This window comes from Narcine bancroftii, chromosome 3 (assembly GCF_036971445.1).
Source record: "Narcine bancroftii isolate sNarBan1 chromosome 3, sNarBan1.hap1, whole genome shotgun sequence".
NCBI lineage: Eukaryota > Metazoa > Chordata > Chondrichthyes > Torpediniformes > Narcinidae > Narcine > Narcine bancroftii.
In genome coordinates, this window is record NC_091471.1 from 100,145,281 (window position 1) to 100,170,465 (window position 25,185).

The 25,185-nt window shown below is 38.3% G+C and overlaps 1 protein-coding gene across 2 annotated transcripts in view; it reads left to right on the plus strand.

Moving 5' to 3' along the window:
- The window catches only part of LOC138757399 (phosducin-like protein 2), a 60,586-nt gene that overhangs the window by 14,103 nt on the left and 21,298 nt on the right, over positions 1 to 25,185 (plus strand). For both annotated transcript variants that reach the window (XM_069924640.1, XM_069924641.1), the window contains 3 exons: positions 3,883 to 3,973; positions 5,553 to 5,696; positions 22,994 to 23,199. In XM_069924640.1, coding sequence (XP_069780741.1) covers positions 3,883 to 3,973; positions 5,553 to 5,696; positions 22,994 to 23,199 — 441 coding nt within the window. The remainder of the gene's footprint in view (positions 1 to 3,882; positions 3,974 to 5,552; positions 5,697 to 22,993; positions 23,200 to 25,185) is intronic.

Genomic DNA, 25,185 nt, shown 5'->3' on the forward strand with positions numbered 1-25,185 from the left:
CGACACTAGGTATTATTCTATTTAGGAGAATCCTAGCAAAGAAGCGAGCTGCCCACCAGGCTCACCTTACAAAGCCGTCCTGTCCAGACAAGAAACAAGCCTTCCGTCGTGCATGCAGCCATCTTCAGCGCAAACTCCGGGAGATCCAAAATGAGTGGTGGACTAGCCTCGCCAAGCAAACCCAGCTCAGCGCGGACATTGGCGACTTCAGGGGTTTCTACGAGGCTCTAAAGGCTGTGTTCGGCCCCTTACCCCAAGTCCAAAGCCCGCAGCGCAGCTCAGACGGCAAAGTCCTCCTCAGCGACAAGATCTCTATCCTCAACCGATGGTCAGAACACTTCCAATCTCTTTTCAGTGCCAACCGCTCAGTCCAAGATTCCGCCCTGCTCCTGCTCCCTCAACAGCCCCTAAGGCTAGAGCTGGATGAGGTCCTCACCCGGGAAGAGACATATAAGGCAATTGAACAACTGAAAAGTGGCAAAGCAGCAGGTATGGATGGAATCCCCCAAGAGGTCTGGAAGGCTGGCGGCAAAACTCTGCATGTCAAACTGCATGAGTTTTTCAAGCTTTGTTGGAACCAAGGAAAACTGCCTCAGGACCTTTGTGATGCCATCATCATCACCCTGTACAAAAACAAAGGCGAGAAATCAGACTGCTCAAACTACAGGAGAATCACGCTGCTCTCCATTGCAGAGACTGATTAAACTGTTGATAACTTCCTCATTAGACTAAAAATTGTTGCTGCAATATGCAGATTTAAGGATATAGAAGAAAGATGAATTGATCAACATGTTAAAGAGTGTCTATCCTCTTGAAGGATAGCTTGAAGCTGGCTGAGGCTATAGACACAGCTAGAGTCTTTGAAGCCACGAGGTCACAAATGCAATCCCTATCTCTGCAGACCTACCACAGCAAAGGGAAGGAAGGGTTGATGCAATAAAGAACACAATCAGATAAGTTCAAACCCCTAGGTCCTGCAGGACGTGTGGCAGACAACACCCTTTTGATGACCAAATCAAATGCCCCACATATGGTTCTGAATGTAGAGCCTGTGGTAAAGCAAACCTCTGGGGGAAGATGTGCAGGTCTGCTATGAAGAAAACAGTAATACCAGTGAAGAAAAAAGACAAGAAGAAGATCCACCACATTAAAGGAAACAACAGTGAAGACTCCGACAGCCAGATACTGGACATGGAATCCATACACCTTCACAAGATGTCGGGTGAGATGAAAGAAGGAAGCGAGTTACACACAAAGATCCAAATATAGAGAACAATCCAGAACAAGCCTACAATATTTAACCTAAAGGTGAAGTTGGATTCTGGATCACAAAGCAATGTCCTTTCACTCAGAGAACATAATAAAAGGGTATCCAAAAGACAGTGCATTGGAAACAGCAAATGTCACATTAATGACCTATGGTGGACCCATGATCAAGCAGCTAGGGAGAGCTAAGATCAATGGCTGCCATAAGGGAAAGGACATCCTCTGTACGTTCTATGTGGTAGGTGCAGACAAACCAGCAATTCTAGGTCTGGATAGCTGCCAGGAGTTGCATTTGATCTCTGTCAATTATGAGATCCAGATGGAGAAGATATCCAAAAGCATCAACAGACACACACAAAAAAAAAGAAGAAATGATTTCCACAGAAGTACCTGCCAGGCCATGTCACACAGTGGGAGCAAACTCGTTCACCGAGAATCAAGTGGTATTTAATAGTAGCCTGTTACTATTCTTAGTTTCCATTCTTCAAAAGGGTGAAAGACCTGAGAGCCACTATCACCTCAGAAATGAGAGCGCTCTTTGCTGAACAAGGAATACTGAACAAGTAATATGTGACAATGGAACACAGTTCAAATCACAAGAATTCAGAAAGCTGGCTGCAGAGTATGGGTTTGTTATCACTACATCATCCCCATAGGTCATGGGTTCATTGAAAGACAAGTGCAAACTGTGAAATGCATGCTAATTAAGTGTTGCAGAACAAAAGACCCATATCTTGCTCTTCTATCATTACGAGCAACACCTTTAAGGGCTGACATGAAGTACCTAGCAGAACTTCTAAATGGCAGGAGATAAAAAAAAACAACTCTGCCAAGCAAAATACACTCTCCAGAAGACCAGAAGGAAACCAGAAGAAAACTGGCTGACATGCAAGAAGAAGGACGCCAGCATTATAACAAACATGCAGAAACATTGGCAGGACTCTTCAGAGGGCAGCATATGCATATTTAAGAGCTGATGTTGAAAACATGGACCCCAGCAAAGGTCATTGGATAAGTCGAGACACCAAGATCAATCATTGTTGAACCAGACTCTGGAAATCAGTTGAGGATGAACAGAATTCACATCCAGCCTACACATGATGTGTTGAAGTAGAAAGCTTTAATACCAGCAAAGCCTGCAACACCAATATCAAGTGAGGTATCAAGTGAAGAGACCACAACCACTAATAATGAAACATCAACACAGCAGTTGTCAGCTGAAGCTCAACAAGCTACATCACCTACACATGTACCAGCAACACAGAGCCCAAAGGTTGCAGCCAAATCCACAAGATGGTGAAGGAACATACTGCTGCCAGTGTGATATCGATAAGGACTATTTAAAAATAGTTGTGTAAATAAACTAGTGTAAAAGTTCATTTACTTAATTTGCACTGGAAAGAAAGTGATTAAAAAAAACTATTTTTTTCTTTATCTTGAGAAGGAGGGATGTTATATAATCAGGATAATGTGAACTATTTTGTAACCACATAAGAATACACCCTTCTCACTGTAGTGCACCACTGTGGGGTGCATGTATATGTATAGAGTGTGTGTGAACAGTTTCCTGAGATGGTGGAAAACATCAGTAAGTAGACTCTCTTTTGTTATTTGAATCTTGGATTTAAGAAGTTGCCCACGGTAACAAAGACATAACAACCATTATTTAGGTTATTTTACTAAAAACAGCTCAAAAATTGTGCTCCACTATATGACAACCAACTTTGGCACAATATTTGATAATTTCCTGAATACTCTTAATTCATTGTACCAAATTGCAGTGGGAGGAAATGGTCAGAATTATTCTTCACATCATATTTCTCTTATTATAAAGACAAAAATTAACATCCTTACCATCTGATCATCTTTTGGATAATTTGATGCCCTTCACTCATACAGAAATACTATACAGTGTTATTAATAAATTAAATTCATCTTTGTGCAACAAATACACTAATTTGTATTATTTTTTTATGACAGACATTAAATCATTTAGAATGTGTTCAACAATAGTAATGGAAAATACACAAAATGATATATTCTGAAAGATAAAAAATAAGAAAACCTGAGAACATGACAGTAAAATTATCAATACACAATGTTTCTAAATCTTTATCAGAAATTTAAACAAAAACAGAATTGGCTGGAAATACTCAACAGGTGAGGTCGAATCTATGGAAAGAGAAATAGATTTAATATTTCGGAACAAAGACACTTTGTCAGTACAACCTTCAGTTTTTGGTTTAAATTTCGAGCATCTGCAATTTTGCTTGCCAATGAATTATTTTTTTGGAACACCATAATGCTGAAAACAAAAAAAAAGTGAGCACATCTGGTCATCAATTTTTTTTTTTAATGGCAGGTGAGGCTCTCCATTGGAAACATGGTTGGAACTGCTTTCACTCTGTTTCAGTAAATTTGTCAAAAGTATAATGGAACCACCACCCACACCACCAATGGTTTGTCATCTTATTCTGGCAACAGGAAGGAATCAGGACAATGTTCATGTTGTGGACCCATATGTTAGCAATGTACTGCTGACACTTAATGACAAAACAAAATAATTCAGTTATTATTCACTCTCATGTATTATTTCCAAACATTTGCATCTCATAGTTAAGCCTTATGAACGGATGAATCTTGCAGAGCTAAAGGAAGCAGAGGATGAGTTTGATGAGGAAGATGAACGTGCTATTGAAATGTACAGGTGAGCATGATGAATTCTAAACAGCTTTCGTACTAAAGGGATATCTTTTGCTTTACACATTCAGTATGGTCTATCTGTAGCTCAAGCCCTATTAACATACCCCACTTTTTCACACTTATCTTTCCTTCTGCAGTCTATGCATGTTTCAAAAGGATCTAATAGAATTTTGAAGGAATAGGGATAAGAATGCCAATATAAAATATGTAAGCATATATTCTCCATCTCCTTTAAATGTTTAGAAGAAACTTTACCAACTGGGAATCCATTATTAAAAATTCACACACCAATCATTATCCATCATTAGGCATCTGCCCAAATACACTGAGCCTTGCCCCATCGCCATTCCACTCACTGATCTTCCATTGTCTAAGCTCATAATCCAACAAACCCATGATGGAGACTATGATTTCCAGCCAATCCCTCTCCATCTACCTAAGCCCTGATCTGACCTGATTCTCCAAAGCTGGCACCACTACTTCAATTTCTAACTCCAGGCCCTATCTAAGCCAAATTGCCTCACCCTCCACCTGCTCGCCCTCCAGGATCCACAATTGGTCTCGAGTGACTTTAATTAACAAGCACATGCAATGCATTACACAAGTTTGTAGTGATGGGCTCAGAGCCAAACTGGCATCGCAGTAAAGACCATCTAACATAGTGATGTGTGCACAAGAATTGCTAGGCAAGCATGCTCAGAGAATTGTACATTGTGAACCTAGGGGTCACCTTAGTGGCATTTGTATGTGAAAGACCACCTACTGTGAAAATTGCTCGTGATTTACATGATTCCCTCAATTTTATGGCTCTAACTGGGGGTAAATATTTGCATTCCCTATCTGTACCACATATGAGGCACAGTTCAATTCTGGCAATGCATTAATAATAGGATGGGAAACATTTTAGAAGGTATTAAGGACTAATATATAAAACCTATTCACATGAATGTGTAAAAACAATCCAACAGGAAATAATTCCTACTGCTAGTAAAATATGGAAAATATACATGAAGAATTACAGAGATGATTATGCTGATATTGGAAATAGATTCCATGGGCTTAGGATTCTTGGGATTCCATCTGACGTTGGCTTCTACTTGACTCACGCAGAAGCGGTCCACACAATGAGCCTTGATGATACCCTTTGACTGCTGTTTCTTGCATGGACACATTACAGTGGGAACGTGTGATAGTACAGATCTATCACCAATGTATATAGTGTATATAGTTACAGTATCTAGACTGTGCTTACAGCGATTGGCTGAGAGCTTAGCCACGCCTACTGTCTGGGCCTTAAAGGGTTGTGTCCCTAGCCAGGTCCGATCATTCCGGACTGGTCGGCCACCTGTGAAGAGCTCCTGTCTTTTGCTAATAAAGGCCTTGGTTTGGATCAACAAGTCTGGTTCTTTCGACGAGCTCTACAGTACGTGCACTTAAAAGTACCAGCAACTTTCCCCTTTTGTGGGAATAACTACCTCACTCAAAGATGGGAGATCAGAAAGATATGGGAACTATACTTATTGCAATTCATAGACATGCAGTTGTGAGATCTGTCCTGAAATCAGCTCACATTTGTTTCTTAGATGCCAGAGAGTGGCAGAATGGCAAGCTGTACAGAGAAAAAGGAGATTTGGTGAGCTGGCTGAACTCCAAGGAAATGAGTATGTGAAACAAATTACTTATGCTGGAGAAGATATATGGGTCATACTTCACCTTTATAGACCTGGGTATGTCGTCATTTTATCTCCCATATATTTCAGTAATTTAAGAAGTATGACAAACTTATAAAGTTTCAACAAACAATAACGCTATAACTAATTCTACAAACCATAATGCCCCACATCATATATATTACTATTAAATGGTTTAGGAATATTTTTGTTCACTCAAGTAAGATCAAGAATAATGTTTTGGTGGCAAATATTTCAGAAGTCATGTTGAAGTTGCTGAATTTCAGATGCTGAAATTAGAACATAGAACATGACAGCTTCTGCCTACCAAAAAAAATCCCACTATTTTTAATAACCCTCTATTTTTCTTTCATTCATGTGCCTCTTAAATGCCCCTATTGATCCAGCATCCACCGTCATAGCTGGCAATGCATTCCAGGCACCCACAACTCTCTGTGTAAAAAACCTAACCCTGTTGTCTCCCCTAAACTTTCCTCCTTTTACTTTGTACAGTTGTGTTTGCTACTCCTGCCCTGCGAAAATGTTGGAACATGTTGCAAATATTTTGTTCTTTGGGCAGGGTCTACAGAGAAAGAAACAGAGTTAATATTTTAGGTCATTTACCTTTCATTAGTGCTTGGGAAAATTAGAGATTTTAATATGGAATGAAGTTGAGGGAAAAATAGATTTGCGTGGTAAGGAAAATAAGAGGTATTATAATGCAAGCTGAAAGAAAGTAGTGCTGGGAAACATAAAAAATGCATACACATTGACATGAGGACCTGTGAATAGTAGAAACAGAATTAATATCTGAAATAACCAAAAGTAAATTAGTGCTTGAAATTTGAAATAAAAATGCTGATCATCTCAATTGTTGAATTCAGTGTTGACTCCAGGGGGCATTTTCAGCCTAATTGGAAGGTGTGGTCATGTTCTTTGAGCTTATATAGGTGCTCTTCTACCTACAATGGAGTCATGTTCTGATGAACCCATCGTAAGTGGAAAAACTGTATACCACACCTACCGAACATCATAGTGTAGCTTACCTTAAATGAGCTCAGACCACTTACCATAGCCCACAGCTGGGCAAATTTATCCAAAACATATTAAATACATTACATATAATTAATATTACATATAATTAAATGTTGAATACATTTTATTCTACACTGAAATAAACAATTTTGACTTGTAAAATATGGCACCAGTGTACCTTCATAACTTTAAAATATTTTGTTGAGCCACCTGTAAGTGGAGGAGCATCTGTCCAATGTTTTCAGTTTCATTGAGATACAGCACTTTAGCAGGCCCTTCCAGCCCTGAGCCTATTTCCCCCCCCCAATAACACCCATGTAACTAATTAACCGACTAGCCTATATGTTTTTGGAACATGGGAGGAAACCAGAGCACCCAGAGGAAAACAACGCAGACAAAGGGAGAATGTCCTTACAGACATTACTTGATTTGAACCCGCATCTCTAGAGCTGTGATGGCATTGTGTTAACTGTTATGTTAACTGTGCTGCCAATTTGTATTTTATTGGAATCAATTAAAAGGCATGGGAGTGGGACAAGTAGAAAATGATACTTGGGGGTCTCCGTTGCAGAAATTCCATAAAGCAGACTTCCAGTTTGTTTTTTTTATCAGTAATGTACAGGATGCTACATCATGAAATGGAAAGATTTTTCATCCCCTGGGCCTCACTGGCAAGGCCAGCATTTATTGTCCATTCCAAATTGGCCATGAGAATTGGCCTTGAACTGCCACCATGAGGGCACTCCCACCATGCTTTTGGGAGAAAGTTCCATAATTTAGACTCAGTACCAATGAAAGACCTGTAATGCACTTGCAAATAAGGATTATTGCACATATGAGATAGGCATTGCCAAGTCAGTAGTCTAATTGTGAATTATACACTAGTCATCAGCCCATATCTTAAAATTGAGATACACACGTCAAGAAAAGACAAGGAAGAATCAGAGATAGATTCCATGAAGTAAAGCACAAAGGTCTGTGGACACGGTGGTTGAAGTAAAATTACATTTCTGGTTTGATCGCTTCATCAAGCCTTGATAAAAAGCTCAAAACCCAAAACACCGGTCATGTATCTTTATCTGTGCTATATAAAGTACACTCTGTGACCTGCTCAGTTTTGCCAGGATTGTGATTTTACTAGATTCCATGAACATGAGATGGGAACTATCTAATTCCAAAGAGTAGAGCTGAAGGAAGAAATAAATGAAATGTACACCATTCATTGGTGGAAAAAGAATTATCAAAGGAATATTTCTGAAGATTTAATTTTGATTCAAAAATATAAAATGAATGTGTGTATTGATTTTGTTCAATGTATTTTAAGTGGAATATGTGGTGAGATAATCAATGATTAACCTATTAGAATTAAATTTGTTGGATGCCAAAAATGACTATTGATTGGAACAGTGTGACCTCAGAAGTGGAACATGTTTTGAAATAGTATGTTAGAGATATTTATCCTTCAAAACAGTAATAGTTTTGCCAAAAGGTTATCCTGCCCTTAATTATTAAATACTTCAAAGTACAACAAACATTTTAACTGTCAATAAATACAGAAATATGCTTATTTTACTATTTTTCATACAAAATTTTGATTTGTTGATGTCAATCACGTAATTAATTTTGATATTTGCTATTTTTCTTACTCCATTTCCTATTTTTCGTCTGTTAATTATTCTATATTGTCCTACTTTAATGAAACTAACTACACAGTTCAAACATAGGAAATTAATTTTACTTTAACATATTATTTTAACATTTTATTTCACGGCTACTTGTTGAAAGCATAGAATCTATGCAAACCCCGTATGGTGAAATATCCAACTTGCTGACAGGAATCGTAACTGATACATCTCACACATCTTTCAGAGGACAAAATATTGCAGTCCATCAATGCTTATGTCCCACTATGAAGACTCAATCTTTAATGCAAGTAAATTAAAAATAATAAATTTAATTACAAGAAGAACAAGCTGCATGTTTTTCAAGATGGCGTCAGAGAGAAAATAGGTAATGAGCAGAGCTCATCAGAAGAAAGAAGGAAAAAGAGAGAAAAAAGAACTCCTTGAAAAAACATAAAGAAAACATTGAAGAAATAATTTTTTAAAAACCAAGAGAGAATGGGAAGAAAGAATAAAGCAAAGAATCAAGCTAGAGGAGAAAATTGGAACAGATCACCTCGTGTTGGAAGGGAAAAGGAGTTCGACCTCTGGCCCACGCAGACATTGGCAGCAACAGTGGTGGGAATGGAGGCTTTGACCATCCTGCAGGTCAAAAACTAACCAGGTAGGTTGAATGAGGTCAGCATGACAGAAACAGGAGTACAAGGGGGTCTGGAGAAGAACTCGAGTGTGGAGGAAGGAACACCATCGGGAACATCGTCGAGTGACCACAGAGTGGTGAGGGCCATGAGAGAGGAGGTGGGAGTGCTAACAGGTGACCACAAAGTATGGAAGGCTGCAACCGAGGAGACAGGAGCTCCATCGGACGACCACAGAGGGTGGAGGGTTGTGAGCGAGGAGGTGGGAGCACTGTCGGGTAATCACAGATGTAGGAGGGCCACGAGCGAGGAGGTGGGAGCATTGTTGGGTGACCATGGAGTGTGGAGGGCTGCGACCGAGGAGGTGGAAATGCTGATGGGTGACCACGAAGATGTGGCAGAGGCCAGTGGGCATCTCAACTGACTTGGGCCCGGAGGGGCAGTGAAGGTGGCAAGAACAACAAGGAAGAGGAATAAAAGGCACTCACCTGGTAGGGCAAATCCATGCAGGGGCCAGGAGGTGGAGGTGGTGATGGGCACGCGAGGCATCAGGGATGACAGACTGCAGGACCAGGGAGGAGTTGGGATGCCAAGGACAGCAGGGAAGGCAAGGGCAACATTAGTCCAAAGACTTCGGAGGAAAGAAGAGGAACAAAAGATAAAGGCAGGGAGGAAGAAAGTCAAAGGAAAAGGGAGGAAGAGGGCTCAGCGGCCTCTGCCAGAGACATTATGGATGAACGTTGGTTTTAAAAGACTGGTGGCAAGCCAGAATGCCATCAAAGAGAAACTAGATAATCTAACCAACAGGGTGGAAGTAACAGAAGAAAGAAAAGAAAGAATAGAAGAAAGTCTGGAAAAAAGGGAAGGAGAGATGGACATATGGGAGAATGAAAAAGAAAGAATATGGGAGAAAATTTCAACAGGAGAAATAATATTAAAATCGTGGGGGTGAAGGAGGGCACGGAGGAAAGAGACCTGGTGGGGTTCTTCAAAACGTGGATTCCTGAGGTGTTGGGCAGGGATAAAATTGGAAATGATCTGGAGATAGCGTGGGCCCATCAGTCTTTTGCCCCCCCAAATAGATTCAAATCAGCGACCCCAATCTGTCCTGGTTAGGTTCCTTTGCTACCAGGACAAAGAGAGTTTAAAGGGCTGTGGCAAGGGAAGCAAAGGAGAGAGGGGCTCTGGTGGAATATGGAGGAGTGAGAGCCTCTTTTACCTGGATGTAAGTGCAGCACTTGTAAGGTGCAGGAGGGAATTCAACCAGGTGAAAAAATATCTTAGGATAAAATAGGACTGAGTTTATCCTCCTTCACCTTGCAACACTGAAAATATTTTGGGCAGGAAGGTAGAAAAAGTTTTTTTACAGGCCCTCAGAAGACATTGCTTTATGTGGAAAACCTATTGCCCTTCCAGGGGTAAATTTAAATAAGGGGAACAGGAAAAGGGGGAATTGGGGGAAATATTGATTGTATATATTGTAAATGGTATGATTATGATGGGTATATTTCATTATGGTCAACTGTGTTATTGCCTAAAGGAGAATAGCTAAGTTAAAAGAAGAATTATTATGGGGAGCTCAAAGGGGAGAGACTAGGGTAAGTGTGAGATGCATGCATTGGGCATGCCCCAAAATGGCAGGGGAGTTGGCACCAATATTTCGGGCATTGGCGCCAAGAAAGGTAGGGGTTGATTGGGGGGAGAAGGGCAAGGGAAAGGATTAGTTGGGGTACTTTTTGTATTACTTTGAATTGTTTGTTCCAGTCTTTTTAGATCATTTAGGTTTTGTTTGGAGCAACATTGTCACGCCATAACTTTGGTGGGCAGTCAACTGCGTTAAAATGAAGGTGATGCCAAGGCTACAATATCTATTTCAGTTGTTACCCATTCCATTGCCCCAGGGTTTAAGAGGCTCAGTGGGTGTGTCAGAAAGTTCCTGTGGAATGGTAAAGTGGGCAGAATCTCCACAGAAACATTGACAGGATTACAAATTGGGGGGGGGGGGGGGGGCGGTTTAGAATTGTTAGATTTCAAAAAAAATTATTGGGCGGCCCAGGTGAGATTTATTGCCTCACTCTTTGAGGAAGGGGACCCTCCTTCCAGGGCACAAATTGGACTGCATGCAATAGGTGAAAAGATAACAGGACAGTTTATATATAAATTGGACACTAAATTAATTTCAAAGCTTGTACTTCTGACATGGCAAAGAATAAATCAATATATTGGATTGAAGATAGGGATATCTCTCAAAATGCCCTTGACCCAGAACAACCTAATACCCATGACTGTGGAAGATAAGATCCTGGACACCTGGTACCAGAAAGGGGTCAGGTGTATCGAGATTGTTGCAAGTGAGGGGCAGCTCATGTCATTTAAACAATTAAGGAATAAATATGATTTGTCTAATAGAACATTCTTCTGCTATCTGTAACTAAGATCTTCTTTGAGGGACAAATTGGGACCATCCATGACTCTGCTTATGTGCAGTGACATGGAAATTCTAATTCGAAGGGGGAATGTGAGTAAATTTATAACCATTTTATATTCCAAAGTGAGAGCCTGAAGCTGGGTTTTACAAAGGTTGAGGGAGAGGAGCTTGGGCACAAAATCCACGAGCGGTGCTGGTCAGATCTGTGTCTGGACAGTATGGCTGCTGTTATTTATGGCAGGTACAGGTTGGTGCAATACAACTTCCCACATCAACTGTACCTCACACCACAAAAATTACATAAATCTAAAATTGAAATCTCAGAAATGTTCTTTAGGTATGGTGTGGAGATTGGAACTTTTATCCACTCAACCTGGCTGTGCACAAAGGAGAGATCCTTCTGAGAGGACCTGGGGGACATTCTGAAAAAAATTACAAAGGTGAATTTTCCACAAGATCTGGAATTGTACCTTTTGGGAAACATTATGGACGTGTTTTAGACTGTCCAAATACCAAATTCATTTTGTGAAGGTCACCTTGTCCATAGCCAGGAAATGTTTAGTGGTCATGTGGAAGTCCAATTCCCTGCTAAGTATTACACAATGGACTAAGGAAATGCCGAGTTGCATTCCCATGGAGAAAATCACATATAATTTAAGGAGGAAATATGACACCATCATTACAGTATGGCAATCTTATCTGCAGTATATGGGTCTGTAGATATGATTATCCCCCTTCGGAACAAGGTTACTGAAACAATCCGCCCCAACATAGAAATAATTGGGATCAATGATATGTGATGTGGAGCAGGCAATGTGCTCTGTTAGTAATTTTTTCTTCTTATTCCTTACCTTTGATTATCCAGTAATCTTGGAGGTTTTTCTTCTCTCTCCTAGGTTTTACTAGGTCATTGACTCCAATGGTAGTTAGGTTTTTATCTTATCTGTATAACTTATATGACTATTCTTAGTTGTACTGGGGCAAGGGGGTGGGAAAGGAGTGGGGCATGGGATAAAAATGGACTCTGGATGTTATACTGGTGTTGGAAGAGATTGCATTGTATGTTTGAATTTACATGAGTCTGTGAAATCAACAATATTCAAACAAAAAAAGAACCAGCTGCTTAGAGCAGGAAAAGGATACTCTTATACTGAGAACAGATGTACTAAAACGTACTTCTTATACATATAACCTCATGCATTTTAAGCAGGAGGATGAGAGTTTATTGAAACACACATTAGTACAATGAACAGATACACTGCGATTCTTGCTTGCTGCAGACACATAGGTTTGTAAGTTACACCAACAACAAGAGTATAAATTCATTTACCAGAATATGCCAGGACAGGAAAAGAGATAATAAATATATAAGGATAGGAACAGCTGTTATTGGGCAAGCCTGCAACTGACATTTGGGAATCATTTAAGGACCAACAAATTGAGGTGCAGGGCTGGCATGTACCAGTAAGGATGAAGGACAGGAATGGGAAAGAAAACAGGACCTTGAATGAACAGGTCATGAATTTAGTCATAAAGTAAAAGGAAGCACATGTAAGGCTCAGGAAGCTACAATCAGAGAGAACCCTTGAGGAATATAAAGGTTGCATGAAGGAGGTCAAGCAAGGCATTAGGAAGGCTAAAAGGAATCGTGAAATGCCTTTAATGAGCAGAGAGAATATTTAACATCACATGTGAGTGGGGAAAAAAAATTGAGAACCACTGCTCTTGTAAGTTACAGAGCTTTACCACTTGAACATGTAAAGGGAAAGCCATGTTTGACGAAATTTGTTGAGTTTTTAGAGGAGGTGACAAAAAAAGTGGATGAAGGTAGGATGGTTGATGTGATCTATTTGGATTTTAGTAAGACTTCTGATAAGGTTCTGCATGGAAGGTTAATAAGGAAGGTTCAGTCACTAGAGATTAATAGAGAGATAGTGACATGGATTCAGAGATGGCTGGAAGATAGACAGCAGAAAGTCATGGTAGACAACTGTCTGTCAGGTTGGAAGCCTGTGACAAGTGGGGTGCCTCAGGGATTAGTGCTGGGTCCTTTGTTGTTTATCATTTATATTAATGATTTGGAAGAGGGTATGGTTAACTGGGTAAGCAAATATGCAGATGATATGAAAATAGGGGGAGCAGTGAATAGTGAGGAAGGTTTTCTTGGATTACAGAAGGATTTGGTTTGTTTGGAAGAGTGGGCTGAAAGATGGCAGATGGAATTTAATGTCGACAAGTACAAGGTGCTGCATTTCTGAAAAAAATAACCAAAATAGGACTAATGCAGTTAAGGGGAGGGGATTGAGGTACAAAGTGGAACAGAGGGACCTGGGGTTATGGTACACAGTTCATTGAAGGTGGATTCCCATGTAGAAAGGGAGGTTAAGAAGGCATATGGTTCAATACATATCCATTTACTGTTACCTTCGCCAATGGTCCATTGGATTAAATGTTTTAATCCAATTAATATATTTTTCTGGTAGATTAAATCTCTGTAGTACTTTGAACAAATAATTTCATTCTACCTTATCAAAGGCTTTTTCTGCATATAAAGCTACAGCCACTGTTGGCTTCTTATTTCCTTGAACTGCATGAATTAGATTAATACATTTACAGACATTATCCGCTGTTCGTCTTTTCTTAATAAATCCAGTTTGATCTTGTTTTACGATTTTTGGTACACAGTCGGCCAATCTGTTTGCTAATAATTTTGCTATTATCTTATAATTTGAATTAAGTAGAGATATTGGTCTATATGATGCTGGTGTTAGTGGATCCGTCCCCATCTTTGGTATTACTGTAATTATTGCTGTCTTACATGAATCTGCCAAGTTTTGTGTTTCTTCTATCTGGTTCATTACTTCCAGGAGAGGAGGAATTGAAAACTCTTTAAATGTTTTATAGAATTCTATTGGGAATCCATCCTCTCCAGGTGTTTTATTGTTCAGCAGCTTTTTAAATATATCCTGTACTCCCTCTATTTCAAATGGATTTATCAGTTTGTTTTGTTCCTCATCTTGCAATTTCGGCAGTTCAATTTTAACTAAAAACTCTTCTATTTTATCATCTTTCCCCTCATTCTCAGTTTGGTATAATTGTTCATAAAATTCCTTAAAGTTCTCATTGGAATATAATCCATTGGATTATTTGTAATTTGTTTGTCCTTTTTCCTTGATGCCAATAGAGTTCTTTTAGCTTGTTCTGTTTTAAGTTTCCAGGCTAATATTTTGTGTGTTTTTTCTCCTAGCTCATAATACTTTTGCTTTATTTTCATTATGTTCTTCTCCACCTTAATCATTTGTAATGTTTCATATTTAATTTTTTTGACCACCAACTCTCTTCTTTTTGTTATATTGTCCCTTGTTGCTAGTTCTTTTTCTGTACTTGCTATCTCCCTTTCCAACTGTTCTATTTCCTGATTGTAGTCCTTTTTCATCTTAGTTACATAATTTATTATCTGCCCTCTAATGAAAGCTTTCATTGCATCCCATAATATAAATTTGTCTTACACTGATTCGGTATTTATTTCAAAAGACATTTTAATTTGGCATTCAATAAATTCTCTAAATTCCTGCCTTTTAAGTAGCATGGAGTTTAACCTCCATAAAGCTCACCAGTATTGCATCATTTACTCAATGTATGGAAGAAGATTCACTTATAAAGGAAAAAAAAACAAATTACCAAATACCAAAATTGTTATTGATGCAAAATCAGCTAATCCCCTTTACAATAGTTAATCTTTCATTTAGAGAATGGGAAAGAAAAGGAATTAAAAGAATAGAAAATTGTTTTTTGGGAAATAATTTATTAACATTTGAACAAATGAAGTACAAATATGGAAAAACTCATGTACAATGTTTGCATACTGAAAGCCTACTTAAAGGATAAATTGGGAAACAGACTGAGATTACCGGAAGGAAGCAGCTTTGAATATGTGATAATAAAAATATTTATAATGAACATGTACATCAAGCTGCAAGAGATGGAAAATGATGAAATAAGCTATAAATCCAAACAAAAGTGGGAAAAAGATTTAAACATAAAGATAAAAAAAGAAACATGGGAAAAGTTTGGAACTATGAAGAATATAATAAACACAAGGTTACGCATGAAACAGTATAATTGGTTACACAGGTTATATATCACGCCCCAAAAGTTTTAAAAAATGCGATCCAAGATTATCAAATAGATGTTTTTGCTGTAAGAAGGAAATGGGAACAACAGTACATGCTATTTGGGCATGTGAGAAAATGAAAAAGTTTTGGGAAGATCTAAATCAGGTATTAAATAAAATCACAAAAACAACATACCAAAAATCCAGAGATCTTTCTTCTAAATAATATAAGTAAGGAATTAGGCCTCAAACTGGATGAAGTGCAAAAAAGATTTATTATGATAATCTCAGCTGTAGCAAAAAAATGTATAATGTCAACTTGGAAATCAGAAGAGAGCCTGAGAGTACAGCAATGGCACATGGAAATGAATAAATGTATTCCATTGGAAAAAATAACATATAATTTAAAAAATAAAGTCACATTATTTGAACAAATTTGGAACCGTACATGGCACATAACAGAGAGGGCTTGCCTTGGACCTCCACCCCCTAAAATGATAAGAAGACAAAATGACTTGATCCAGTGTGTAAAAGTAGATGACACATTTTTCTTGTTCATTTTCATTGTGTGATGACATTGTTTAATGGTTTTATTATACTGTATATGTTGAACATTTAATGGGTTTGGAGGGGGGTGGGAAGGGGGAGGGAAGGTAGGGGGGAATAAAGGGGAGAAAATGCCACTGTGTATATTTAAGAGGGAAATGTTTGTATGTTTTTTGATTGATATGGTTCACAGTGTGAAAACAAATTACGAAGGCATATGGTATGGTTGCCTTCATAAATCATAGTATTGAGTATAGGAGCTGGGAGGTGATGCTGCGGCTGTTTAAGGCATTGGTGATGCCAAGTTTGGAGTATTGTGTCCATTTCTGGTCTCCAAATTATAGAAAGGATATAGATAAGGTGGAGAGGGTGCAGAGAAGATTTACAAGGATGTTGCCTGGCTTACAGCATCTGGATTACGGAGAAAGAATAAGGACACTGGGACTTTATTCATTGGTACATAGATGGCTGAGAGGGGATTTGATAGAGATATTTAAAATTATGCAGGGAATAGATAGACTGGATGTAAATAGACTCTTTTCCCTGAGGGCATGGGAGGTTAGAACAAGAGGGCATATGTTAAGGGTAAGGGGGCAAAACTTTAGGAGAAATATTAGAGGATGCTTTTTCAATCAGAGAGTGGTGGCAGAATGGAATGATTTCCAAAAGAGATAGTTGCGGCAGGGTCCCTTCTGTCATTTAAGAGTAGGTTGAATGTGTACATGGATGTGAGGGGGTTGGTGGGTTATGGGCAGAGAGTGGGAGGGGGGAGCTGGTGGAGTTGTTCAAGTGAACTGGCGTGGACTCGAAGGGCCGACATGGACTTTTTCCACATTGTAAATGGTTATATGGTTATATGTCACCCACTGAGCTCCTGATGACGTGTAGTCTAGGCACCACACTCCTCTTCTTTGCAGACCCAAACAAGAACAAATGGAAACAAAAGCATCTGCAAAGGAGACAAATGTTAGGAGCCCACAGGATCCCAAAACCCAGCAGCAATAGAAATTCATCAAGACAAATGGTTACTTAAACAAAAGTTGCTTTTAATTATCTTTAAACATGAAAAAGGGATTAAACTTTAAATAATTACTATAAACAACCTAACTTAATCCCCTTCTAATTCTAAGTGCACGTATATGTAATGTGTGTATAAGTTCAGAAAAGTTCTTTAATTCACAGTGCAATCTCACTTCTCACTCCTTCAAGTTCACTGGTATCAGGCAATTCTTTTACTGTGCACAGAATTGAACATTTATGAATTTCACTAGGCTTTGGTGCATGGTACCCCTCAGGAAGGTTCTTGTCGGTTTTCAGAGAGAGATTTGTTGCTCATTGGACACTTCAGTTTATCCCTTCCAATCATTCACTTCAGTGTCTTGCTGAAGAAATTTGCCCCATCAGGGTTTCCAGATGATAACCTCCTTCTTTCAGGTTACACAGAGTTCCTTTTGTTTCCTTTATTTCAAGTGAAACATTATGCAGCCAGCCATCTCCTCTTGTTTGGTTCACAAGGCTGTTGACCAGACTGAACTAAAAACTCACAACCCATCTTCAAAATGGGTTTATTCTACAAGCCTGCCAGCGTGTTATGTTCCAGTCCCAACTGTTGCTGCTGAACTGTAGAACTGAATTCTCTCTCTCTCTCTCTCTCTCTCTCTCTCTCTCACTAAGAGAAAACCATGTGATCCTCTTAGAACAGCCAACTGCATTCAGATAGACTGGGACTCCGGACCTAATCTTCAGAATTTGTTCATCTGTTGCTTTCCAAAGAATCCATTACCCCACAGCATATCCAATTAACACCTACTTGTGAAGTCCTTATAGGCACTCTTCATAGTTTTTCAAAGGTACCTGGAGCTTGAACTGTCTGGTTGAACAGAGCTCTGGCATTTTAAATGAGATCTGTTTTGAAGTGTTTGTATGTGACCTAAACTAAAAATCGTGCCACAATTTATCTCCTTTAAAACAATATAAAATACAACATAATCTGTCACACTTCCCCCCTACAAAGGGGGAAACCAACTTTAAAATCACTAAAATGATAACATGTTATCGCAATGTAACCCAATGTTGAGAGTATATCAATTTTAACATCTTGACAAACAATCTGCTATCACATTATTTGTACCTCTGATATGATTAATTTGCAGATTATATTCTAGTAATATTAAACTCCAGTTTAACAATCTTCTGTTTTTTTCTTTATTTTATTCAAAAACACCAGAGGATTATGGTCAGTAAGTATCACAATTGGTTCATGAGCAGAACCAAGATATACATCAAAATTCTGCAAAGCAAATATTATAGACAACAGTTCTTTTTCAATAGTGGAATAGTTCCTTTGATTAACTTGATTTTTTTTTTGGAAAGTAGGCAACTGATGGCAAATTTCATTATGTTTTGTAATAAAATTGCACCTGCTTCCCCCTCACTGGCATCTACTGCTAAAAAAAATTGTCTGTCAAAATCAGGAGATTTTAAAAGAGGGTAATGGCATAGCATCTCCATTAAATTTTCTAAAAATCTGACAAAATTTAGTCCACACAAATTTCTCTCCTTCAAAAGATTTGTTAAAGGAAGTGAAACTTCAGCAAAATTTCTGGAGAAAACAAATCAAAGATCCTACACTGTCAGAATAGAGGATGGTCAAATACTGAGAAGGAATTGAAAGAGCCTGCTGAAAATGCAAGAGACACCATGTTACACTCCTGAAAATGGGGAGAAATAATCATAAAAGTGATCGGGTGATGTTTTCTCAGTGGGAGCGTTCACTTGAATCCAATGATCAAATATATACACAATTTCCAAACAGCATACCAGTTCAGTTACAGTAAAATATATACCCTCTGTAAATTGCAAGGATATACAGTATTTCCCTAAGACATTATTCTCATTTTCTCTACTGATTCTGTGAAATAATATGTAACTATGGCTCAGTAAACTCTCACAAAAATTGTAGAAGTTCTTAAATACACAACATAACAAAAACTTTCAAATACATTTACTTATGTGTACATTTGACGTAGCCACATGGCGGAATCACTCGACACAGCTATGGATGGCACTCTTCTAACACGCCGGGGCTTTGCTCACACACACACACACACACACACACACACACACACACACACACACACACACACACACACACACACACACACACACACACACCTGGTCATACTCGGCAAAACTGTACTTTAACTAACTCAAAATGTTAAATCAACATTCCCTTGACACTCAAAACATCTTAATGCATTATCGCAACCACTCTACCAGTGTGGAATACCTGCAACATTCCTGAAAATGGGGAGAAATAATCACAAGAGTGATCGGGTGATGTTTCCTCAGTGGGAGTGTTTACTCGAATGAAGGACATACCGCAATTCCACCTGGGTAATGTGGGCGGAGGCACTATAATACTATTATGGTTCCATTCTTACGAATAGAGAATTTAATAAAGAATGAATGAATTAAAATATTTTGGCATTTTAATGAGTTTCTATTATTTTAGGCACCTTTTGAACACATCTTATAAACATCTTTCAAGTACATTCCTTTTAAGCACATTTTTACCCTTATCACAGCATTTTCACCTTATGACAGATCATGAATTTACTATCTTTTAAACGTCACACAAAGCTAGGACAAAAGTTTCCCCTGGACTGTTAACAGAGATACAAGAGCTGAAGGCAAGTGTATCTTCCTTAAAAGGACTCAGTTCAGAGATAGCCCAAATTAAAAGGACCCTACGGTAGACTAAGTCTCAGCCACAGTGCTATGCCCCATTTGCAGGTAGGCCAGATAGAGACCTCCAGCCATGTTTCACCACAGCAGTACTACAACAGGTACAGTCAGCCTCAAATACCTACTCCAATGCAGTCCCAGTATGAACCTAATCAGTATTCCAGCACGCTGTCCATGCTCCACGAAGATGTTTTGTCTGCCACAGACAGGAGTGAATGAACGCTGCATGCAGTGCTGCTGATGTGGAAGTGGAGAACATTTGCAAGTTGGTTGCAAAATCAGAGTAATTAGACCATCTAGGGAAGCTCCTTTAAAAGGGAAATGGTTATCACCATGCCTTGACTAGCAAAGACCAGAAATGAACAAATTGTGACAGTATAGGCTCACCTGATGAACTGAAACCATGCTCATCCTGTAAAGAGATACTTTATTATTCCGAAACATGTCAAAACCAAAACTGGGCTGAACAGAAAAGAAAATGCACTCATTTGTTGAATGCCAGTGAAAAGTTGTTCTGTACAGAGAAAAATGCTCACACGCCACCCCTTCTAGCTCGAGTGGACCATCCCCACAAATTCACCTTGCTAATTGACAGGCACTGTTTTGTTGAACTTTGCCTGAATTGGCCACTAACTGCAAGCTCTAAGGGACACAGGTCCTAAGGTGGTGATAATCGATGAAAGATGGAAAGAGGAACACCTGCCAACCACAAGGCTGAGGGATGTTTCAGAGATCATTTACTCACCTGATGGTTTAACATTGACTGCCGCCAACGGAACTGAAATGGATTGAAATGACTTTGCGGCTATCTGCTGGAACTGACCAAGCAGAAGAATTGATCATTCCAGTGCTTGTAATGAAAGGATGGCACCTGTCTCATCCCATGATAGGTTTCAATGTTATTGAACACATCCTGACAATGACTGAAAAGACTAAACAGTATAGCACTGTGAAGGAAGCCTTCTCAGATCTCAAAAGGAATAAGGTGAGAGCTTTTATACAGGCTGTGAGAGCTGAGCAGGTAGATGAGTATACAGTGGAAACAATGAAAAAGGAGATCGTAGTTCCAAAGCACAGTGGCATTCAAATTAACTGTCAGGTAGCTGCACAGCCCTTTAAGGAGCTGTCATTATTACCCAACAACAATGATGCTTCGAATTACTTGGATCATCTGCTTGCTCTATGAACCCGTGCGTTTGTTTTTGATGCTGGTGGTGTTTTTATAGTCGCTGCTTTTTTCAAATTTTCTGGCGTTTTAGCTACAATGTTGTGGTAATTAGTATTTGAGAACCTATATTGATAATATTTTTGAAAATGAGGTAGTAATTAAAAGAAACTAAGTCAGTGAAATATATTTAGGCTGTGCGTATGACATTGTAATTTAAAGGTGTAATTTCTCTCACGACTATTGCCATTAGATTCAGCAATATACAGGAATTACGATTTACGAGTAACATTAGAACCAATTCTGTATGGACTGATATGGGAGGAGGTCCATGGGTGGGGGAGGGGTGAGGGGCGGGTTTACCACACTGGATGACACCAACACTACTTAGTGATTCCACTGAATCAGTGCACACAAGTTGAGCAGTGTATTTGCAACCCTTTGTGAGACCAAAGATAAAACAAAAATACACTGTCTCTGTCAAATCCAATAATTAAGTTAGAAGTTCAGCAGCTCTTGCCTTCCATCATGACTTCCGTCATAGACCACAAACATTACTCCATCCTTCTTGAAAACCTGCAATGATTTGAATAATAGTAGAGAAATGCTATATTTTTATTAATGTCTTTTCACACATCTAGACTTCTTACATAAACAATGCTTGGTTTTAGACCCAGATATCACTCAAAATAACAGTATGAAAATAATATGTATCATGTAAAAAAAAACAGAAATATGGGAGGAAAATGACCCTCCAAATTGTTACTCTGGACAAGAGGTGTTTTCTGCTCTTCTTCCACTAACTTCATGAAAATGCATTTCCTCCCCACAATTTCTGTGAGTTTACTGGATGTGTAGATTAAATATTCAATGTACTCATTACACTAAGATAATTAGCAGTGCATGTATGCTTTGTCTAATTGTTATTGACTGCAAATGAACATATTTCCAAGAAAAGATTAGATAGAAGTTTGTATTCTCACATCTTCAAGATGTGGACTGCCACTAAAATGCCTTTCATTCCTTTTTTTACTTTTCTATTTCTCCCTCAATTTAATCTTTAATTCCATCCCTTCACATGTTTACTGACCTCATGAGTTTATGGAGTTAATTTCTGTTTAGTTCATAATTCTTAAACCTCTTTGATTCAGAGATAAACAAAGATTCTGTTGTTCTGTTGTCGATATCAAACTTATTGTGGAACTTCATGAGCATACTTTTTTGAACGAAAAGTTGCAGGAATGTAATGTTACAAGTAATGTTGATCCAGCAAATTGCTATAAGATATTTGTCTTCTACTGTTCACAGAAAATAGATATGTAGTTATGGTAACTCAGCTTCCAATTCCAGCAAAAAAAATTTGAACTTCAAAAATGAAATTTGCTTTACCTTGTAATTCTAAACACAATACTGTAGATCAGTAGTTCTCAACCTGTGATTAGTAAGGGATTACTTAAGGTGTTATGTGGGTGGAAAGAAAAAGTTTGAAAACCACTGTTTTAATCATACCAAATTGACTCATTATGTGCACGGTTTCGTAACTCCAAAGGAAACAGGTCAATGACAATTTTTATCAAGCAAAATAATTCAGTTACAATTGGGCTAAGAGCAGTGATTCTCAACCTTCCCTTCCCACTCACATGCCACCTTAAGCCATCCCACAGAGCATCCACCGCTGGCATAGGGATTAATTAAAGTGGTGTGTGAGTGGAAAGGTAGAGAACCACTGCTGTAGATGGAAATGTAGAATTTGAATTTGAAAATACTGATAGGTTCCAGGACCTTTTATGATAAGAAAATTATAATTTATTACTGGTAACTTCAATTTTGCTGCCTGAGGTGTATTTACACGTTAGCTCATTGCAGAACTCTTGTCATTTTTGGTTTTCTGAATTATATTATAGTAATCCAATGTTTTCAATTGTAGACATGTTTAAGATTGGCTTATTTCTTTATACTTGGTTAATCTTTTATAAAATGCAATAACATTTAATTTGTTATGCAAATATTAAGGCAAACAGAGCTGGATAACATTTATTTGTCACTATTATTACTGCAGCATACCAATGTGCATTTTACTCAATCATCTTTTGGATCAGCTGGCTAAGAAATATCCAGATGTAAAATTCATGAAGGCTATTGCAAACATCTGTATTCCTAACTACCCAGACAAATGTTTGCCAACAATATTTGTGTATTTTGAGGGTCAAATGAAGGCAAAGTTCATTGGATTGGAATGTGGAACTCAAGATATGAAGTCAGAAGGTAAAGAGAGCTAATCTTGAGCAGTAGTTTAAACATTTCTGTACCTTCTACTTAATTAAAGAATGTAAGGTAAGATCAATCTACTGGAGGAGTTCAGCAAATCAAGCAGTATCAGTGGAAGAGAAAGAATGGAAAAATGTTCCAGGCCAGAACCCTTCATCATAAATCAGAAATCTCTCCTTTACACTCTCAGTCCTGATGAATGGTTCCAGCCCACAACTCTGACCAATCTTTTTACCTTGCTAATGATACTTATCTGCTGAGTTCCTCCAGCAGATTATGTTTTACAGATTCCAGCATCTGCAGTCTCCTATGTGTCTCCTTTTACCTTCAACAGCATTTCTTTTCCTCGTCCTTTGTTTGTCTCCCTACTTCTCCTGAAACAATAATTCCTTGTTAAGAATATTGTTTCACTGATAGTAATAATTTTCTAGTTGATTTTTTAATGCAGAAACATCCATTGTAAGTGTTGATAAAACTGTTTAATCCTCTATATTATGCATGCACACATGTAAACGCTTATGCATTCAACTACACATTCCCACCTGTACCTTATTCAAGTGCATACTTTTTATGTAAAACAATGAAGAGCTTTGCCCATACCTTGCTGTCAAATAGGACCATAATTTTTCACAAGTGAAGAATCATAGAAACTTTGAGAATGTAATTGTGACTGGGTTAGCTCTTTGAACAAGCAGTCATCTCACTTTCTCAGTCTTCGTTTTAATGTCAGAAATATCCCATCAACATCTGTCCAACTTTTTAAGATTATATACGGAGTCAATTTCAAAATCTTTTCAGGGATTTTCGATCTCAACTTTTCTCTGAGTAAAAATAAAGTTTTCCTTATCTTTCCTCTAGATCTTTTGCCACTCATTTTAAATCAATGATTTCTTCTGACTGAAACACTCATTCACCAGGGAAGTGCTATTCGCTTTATAATGACCAACTCATGTTCTTTCATTCTTTATTTGGTTACCTCTAAATCTTTGTTTCAAGAAGATCCACCTTATTTTTCCTAACCACTCCTAACTGGAATTTTCAATTCTTGATAATACTTGTAAAAGCCCTCTCTCTAGCCCTTTTAAGGCCTTTCTTAAATCTTTTAAAATCATGTCATTTCCAATATATTTCTTTCAAAGTACATTACTTTACAGTGTAACACTTTCTGATGGACTTCTGTTACTCTCTCTAAATGGCTAATGTGATTCTGGAGGCCTTATCACAAATTGTATCTTCCATTCTTTAATCATCTGAAAACTTTGCATTGCTTTTTCCTTCACATGTATCTTTTACCACTAAAATAAGCAATGAAATTAAAATTAACCCTAAGGAAACACCAGTGTATATTCATTTGAAAATTCCTGAAGTACTGAAATTTGTTGATTTATGGATGTGTTATTACACTACGATGGTGGGAAATGAATTAAAGTTGTAAATTTTACATTTTGAATAAGAGTGTAGTGAATTGTAGATTTTCCAAACAAATATTAGTATTTCTGTTCTTAAAGAAATAAGTCTTAAGTCAACTAACCCCTAGAGATATTTCCCTTATCCTATCAAACAACACTGGCAGTTGGGTGCTATTTCTCATGTGTGGATCTTTATGGTGCTTGTAGTCAGAAACCTAAAGGAGGCCAATCCCATGAGAACTCACCGCATGCCACAGTACCTTACTATTGCCTTCTGAGGCATATGACTTGAAGGAATTTTGAGGGGTAGCAAAGAAGCAGAAAAGCTCACATCCTGAAAGAAGACAACATGTGCCATTCCCCTTGCAGCACAGAAACTTGATGAGCTAGGATTTATCTGCAAGAAGACAGATGACAGAAAATGAGAGATGGCTTGACAGCCTCTATTTGTTCCATCAAGGTAGACATCTGCTTCTCCAATGTTGATATGATTCACTTTGACTTGAAACACAAGCTAAAGTGGAAACAGCCATTTTTTGAATGTCTAGCAAAACTGTAGACTGTGAAAACAGAC